General features: G+C 38.8%; 1 protein-coding gene across 1 annotated transcript; it reads left to right on the forward strand.

Annotated features, from left to right (window-relative positions):
• Positions 1-1,592: 1,592 nt before the first annotated feature.
• On the forward strand, positions 1,593-6,103 carry LOC308250666 (uncharacterized protein C5orf46; the record flags this gene model as incomplete). The annotated part of the gene is made up of 2 exons (XM_080673344.1): positions 1,593-1,662; positions 5,964-6,103. The coding sequence occupies 2 exons, from the start codon at positions 1,593-1,595 to the stop codon at positions 6,101-6,103; spliced, it is 210 nt and encodes a 69-aa protein (XP_080529470.1).
• Positions 6,104-6,515: the final 412 nt, after the last annotated feature.

A 6,515-nucleotide genomic window follows, 5' to 3' on the forward strand; every position in this document is an offset into this window, starting at 1 on the left:
GCCCCACAAGATGGGTTAAACCCTGAGGGCTCAAAGCTGGTGCAAAGTAAGAGGTATTGCTACCCTCTCCCAGGTAAGCAAAGCCATAAGTCAGGGAATACTTGAATGTTATTTCTGCACTAGCTACTTGGACATGCGCAGTGCTCAATTCTAAGCGACTCTGATGGCATCCCTCTAACTTGCTGAGCACTTCCTACCATAGATCACTATCTCCAGATCACAACGCTGTAGGAGAGACCGGAACAGAGTCTTCTTGAGAAGATAAAATGGAGAGACTGGAAGGATCCAAGCAGAGCTTTCAAGTGCAGCTTGATGCCTTGTAAAGAGTTTGGAACTGGGAGTAAGAAGGCCATGTTCTCACTTTGGCTCTGTGACGCCAGACAAGCCTCCTTTTCCCAAACCTCAGGTAATTTCACCATTTATTAAAAGGGCCCTCTCACAGCCACAAAAGTTTTGGTTAAGCTACAAGTGTAGGAACCCCCAAGTCCTCATCTCAATTAACTGAACTTACAGTATCCCTCAGGATAACCAGTACCTAGACTTGAACAAACTGTATCCCCTTGAGTGTGTATATCCAAAAGGAAGGGTATTTACATCTGAAATACACAGCAGCATCTCAAACCCAAAACTTCTTTTTATTGTGTGCAGTAATTTTATTATTATTATTTGTTTGTTATATGCCAAGAGTAATGTGCATTCAACTCTGAAAAAGACAGTCTAGCCCTCGAGGAGCCTACAGCCTATTGGTGGAGACATATAATCTGTCTATTAGGCACAGGAGAGAAACACCTAGTTCTTTTTGGAAAAACCATACAAGTTTCCCAAGGAATTCAAAGCTAAGGCCAATGCCAAACATAATATTAGGTTCCTTGAGGATTCAGGACTGAATAAAACATTCTAACCCTTAAGAGATCCATAGGCTGAAAGAGAAGAGAACTATTAAAGTACTTAGTTCTCAAAAAATAGTCCAAGCGAGCATTCTATATGACAGATGATGGAGCAACTAACTCTCTGGGGTGTGGTGGAAGGGTCATCATAAAGGTTCATAGAGAAGTGGGGCATTTGAACCGGAGTCTGATGAATAGCAGGAATATTCCAAGGTGGCGGAGGGAGGGATGATGGGGAAAAAATAAAGAGCATGAACAGAGGCACTGGGGTATGAATGGGCATGCCCATGTGGGAACAAGTAATTAGCTCAGAGCATGGGGAAAAAGCAGAGTGTGCAGGGATGAAAGTAGGACACCTCACCAATCTGATTGAATACTTACTTCTTGGCACTGAATAATAATTCTACCTGATACCCATCTAATTGTTAATGCTGGCATAGGAACTACCTACAAAGGAGTTATTACAATGCCATTGATAAATACACACTAAAAAAACAAAAAAGGGCTTTTCTTCCCCCATGTGAAAAACTTCAGGTTTGAAAGATTGGGCAGGGCTCATTAGGTCCCAGAGCATGCTATGGAGACATTTTGTGCAATAGCCTAAATTCCATAGCAGATGATGTCACCTGCAAATGACTTATAAATGGAGCAAGGCTACAGGTGCACTGGAACGCTTTATCTGCACCAATACCCAGAGCTGCAATCATGGCCATCTCAGTGCTTCGGATGACAGTTGTCCTGGGACTGCTTGCCTTGATCCTGACTTGCCAAGCTGGTAAGTGCTTCCAGTGACAGCTCGTGCAGTGGCTAGCCACGGTTGGAGGAAGTTGGTGGCATTGTTCCAGAACATACAGGGCGGGGGGGCGGGGGGAGGGACTTTTGGGCATTGGACTAGGAGACCAGAGACAGATCTTCCAGCAAAAAGCAAGTAGGATTTTTATTCAATGTGCTTCAGTAACAGCCTCTGTCCTCAGTGAATGTATGAAGTTTGAAATGATTGCTTTTTTACATATACTTGTGTGATATAGTGACACTATCATGTTATAAATTTTTTTTAAATATATTTTTATTGATTTCAGAGAGGAAGGGAGAGGCAGAAATAGAAACATCAATGATGAGAGAGAATCATCGATTAGCTGCCTCCTGCACACCCACTACTGGGGATAGAGCCCCTGGCCAGAATCAAACCTGGGACCCTTCAGTCCTCAGGCTGAAGCTCCATCCACTGAGCCAAACCAGCTAGAGCTATTATGTTATAAATTTTGATGATTATAACTAATAATGCTCAAAGGTGAAGGGTATCAACTCTGAAATAAGACTCCTAGGTCTGACTTCACGACTAATCAGAAATGTGACTTCAGGTATTTTATTTAACTTTTCTGGGCCTCACATGTAAAATAAAATGTCAATAGTTAACTTTCTCATATATTTATCATGAAAATTAAATGAGAGACAAAAATTAAAAAAATATGAGTCCATAATAAGTACCAGTAAATATTAGCTGTTATTGTTATCACGTATTATTTCATTTAATTCTCATAATAACCCTTTTATGTAAGCATGCACAGTTTTACCACTGCCCTTTTTGCAGGTTAATAAACCACTTGCAAAGGAAAAGTTACTTGATCATAGACACTGGTAGTAGTGGCACACTTGGCACTAAAACCTAAAGCCCTCAGTTCTTGCCATTATAACTAAGCATCTATTTCTTTCATGTCTGTTTCAAGCACATAGAGAACCACAAAGCAGCATGCAGAATTCTCATGAATTAATTTCTTTTTCTGTCTGTAGAAGACAGTGGACTCGCGACTCCTCTCTATTCAGAATGGTCAGAAACACAGAGAGAGCAAATATTGCCCTTGAAACTGTTCTAAATGCAATTCAATAGAACTCACACCCTCAGCCACCCATTGTCCACTGGCACAACACACAGGCAGACACTCCAACAGAATTACTATAGAGATGGTCTCAGAGACTACTGTGTCCATCCACTCCTAAAGTAATCCCCCTGGTAAAGTAAAAGGTGAGATTGATATCCTAAAGCCAGTCCCATCTCTGTCTCTTATGAACTCTGAAACTGGTTAAATCAGTTCACTGCTTTGAACCTCAGTTTCTCCATCTGTAAAATGGGATAACTATAAACTTCACCAGATCAAATGAACAAGCTTTTGTAATCACTTGTAAATTATAAAAACTGGACATATGTCACTATTATAGTATTTTTTCAGAACTTTATTATTTCATTGACTAAGAAACTCAACCAGTTAGTTAATGTAAATAAGAGCTATCCTATATTTGAAAAGAGAAAATATTCAACTATTGGTTTTGATAATTTGTTTCTAGTATATCACATTTCTTAATTTTATTATTGTTGTTATGTATTTTTGTTTTGTTTTCCAACCTTTTCAAATTTTGTAATATTTTAACAACATTTTCTAATTTGCATCATCTCCAAAAGTACTAGAGAAAGCTACTATGAATCATTTTGTTATTATTAATAATAGTAATAATAATATAACAATAACTTACTGTGAGCTTACCTTGGGGCTGGTACTGTAAGTGGTATATATATAACATAATATATGTACATACACACACACATACATATACATACATATATTATATATGAAAGACATGTGAAATATCTTTTAATCTTTATAATAACACAATGAGGAAACTGAGAGTGTGGTTAAATATTGTGTGTAAGGTTACCTGGCTAATTTTTGAACACCTGAATCAAACTCGAGTATGTAGGACTCTAAAACATATGATCCACTGGACCCTAATACCACTCAGTATGTACGTGGTCTAAGGACTGTGGCCAAGGATCTGATCTTCACACACTCCAACCCAGAGCTCCTTGCATATTGAAAAACTACCACTTAAGTGTCATATTAAAATAAAAAATCTGGTTATGCCAGTAGGCAGATAGGAACACAGAAAAATAAAGAATTCACTTTTATTGCAAGAAAGCTCTGTTTTGCACCTGTAAATGTCTTCAGGGAATAACTGCTTGAAGGCTGGATTATATCATATAAGTAACAAGGTCTGTGGAGTTAAACATAAATTAGGTCAAAACCTGACAGCCACTTTCTAGATGTGTGATTTTAGGTGAGTCATCTAATTTCTCTGAGCATCTTGTTTTCTCTCTTGTAAGACTATATTATCATCATTGGCCTGAATAAGGATTAAGGCATGCTATGAAAGCACTATCCCAGCCCCTGCACAACAGGCACAGCATCACAAATACACAGTCTCTTTCCTCCCCTTTCCATGATAAAAACAAAGCTATTCTGGTCACGGTGGTTGCCCTGCACCTTATGTGAGAGTCATGTCCATAAATGTCCACTTTCACCTTAACTCTTAGCCTATGCTATGTATATAATAGTAGGCTCAAAATATCCTTGTTGAACAACAACGACAGAAAAACACCCCAACAACTGAATGAATGAATGAATGCTTGGTGATTAGTGTATTGATTTTGGTTATATGTCCCAGATGGGTGCTCCTCTCCAATCTTTTGTTATGGCATGGTAAACAATAAATGTTTGTAGAATTGAAAGCCTCATCTTTTTACTTAGAGTTTCTATTTTAGGATACAATATAGATGCAAGGCTTCTAACATAGTTCGACAACCCCCACACAAAAAGCTAGTTACAATTCCTTCATTCAGAGTCCTCGGGAACAGTGTCCAGTAGTTGGGACTTCTCAAGTAAAAACTTGTAGCGGGGTTGCAGATAAAATACAGGACACCCAGTTAAGTTTGAATATTGGATAAGGAATGAATAATTGTTTTAAGTATGTCCTAAATATTGCATGGGTCATTCTTATGCTGAAAACTATTGTTTATCTGAAATTCAACTTTAACTGGGCATCCTGTGTTTTGATTTACCAGATCTGCCAGCACTACTCCTGAGGCTATAATAAAACAAAAAGATAAAGATCCTACTCCATTCTGGCACCAGGGTCCAGTGAGGAGGCCATATGTGCTGCTAATTGCCCCTCTTTCATTCCATCAAATCTCCTGATCATTTAGACCACTAAGTAAAGCTAATCCCCCACCCCCAAGGGAACTTGCATGTCACCAACCTCCAACCTCACTCTCTAGATCCTTGGCCTCATTCTAAAGGTCATTTGATTAAGAGGCTCCCAGTTATAGTTTCATCTTCTCTTGCTATTTGTGAGTCTTCTGCAAGTCATCCAATCTTTTCAGTTTCTTGGTCTAATGAGCAAAAATATACATACCCCATAAGATTGATCAAGGGTAAAGTTACACAGCTTTTGTAAAACCTTTATTTTCAGAACTATCAGATAGATAAGGTACAAGTGATAGAATTTCTCCTTGTCATCATTATTATACTACCTTCAATCTTATAACACATTTGTGGTTAGATCATAACTTTTCTGTCAAAGACCATTCAGGTCATCATTGAGTGCTTAAGGGTCCATATTTGAATACCAGACAGACAGGAGACTGCATTCTGTCTCTGCCACTTACTAACAATGTGGCTGTGAACCAGCTTCAAAACCTGTCTCAAATTCCATTTCTTTACCTTTAATCAGTATAATGATTTTGCCTACCTCATAGGTTTGTTGTGAGAATAAAATGAGACAATGTATGTGTATTTCCTATCATAGGTCAACAAATGCTACTCATTAGTATTTCATCTTCATTATCATTACCATGGGCCCAGGGAGTACATGGAGAGAGAGCGACCATGTAATTGAAGTGAAACCAAGAATTCTGTATTTCAATCATATAGTAGCTTTACTCAGGCCAAGTTACTTAACCTCCAGGAACTTCAGTCTTCTCTTCCAGGAAGGGAACCAAAGGATCAATGCCTATTGGTCTGTTTGATTGTTTTTAAGAATAAGTGATATAAAGCATGTGAAGACTTTCACTGGGCAGAAAGTGTTGAGTAAATGCAAATATAAGATACTCCTAAGTTATTTAGTGGGGGTACAATGGGCGCTAGGTGCTTCCTACAAAGAAGAGAGACATTCTGTTCTTATTGCTGAAAATCACCTCTGAGATTCTGTTGTCTTTTTCAGATGACAAACCAGATGACAAGTCAGATGACAAGTCAGATGACAAGCCAGATGCCTCAGGCAAAAAACCAGATCGGGATATGTCAACATTCCTACACCTCCTGGGCACAGAAATCATTGAGAATGCAGTGGCGTTCATACTCGGCTCCATAGAGAGGGACGCGTAAGCACTGAGACAAGTCTTGCTTCTATCCAGTTCGCTGTTGGCAAATGACCACATTGCATTAAAATGAATGAGAATCAAAATTTTGGTGCATGCCAATGTATGATTTTAATTGAAAAGTGTTGCCCTACCTTAAGTCTCATTTGCACCTGAATGAAATTTCACTGAGCTCTTTGGGGTGAGCACATTCCTATCAACTGATTCCATAAAAATTTTTTTTAAAATCTCAGGACCAAGTAAGGAAGATCACCAGACCAGGAGACAGAAAGCCAGGTTCTGGTCTTGAACAAGTGCTTTTTTCATTGGGTGATCTCTGTGTTTCAGTTTGCTTATCTATCAAGTTAAGGGAATACAGGACCACCCCAGCACAGACACTGTAATTCTTTGGTAAAGGTAGTGGGTAATGGTGTGCTCAG

The sequence above is a fragment of the Plecotus auritus genome (assembly GCF_963455305.1).
Source record: "Plecotus auritus genome assembly, chromosome: 6".
Taxonomy (NCBI): domain Eukaryota; kingdom Metazoa; phylum Chordata; class Mammalia; order Chiroptera; family Vespertilionidae; genus Plecotus; species Plecotus auritus.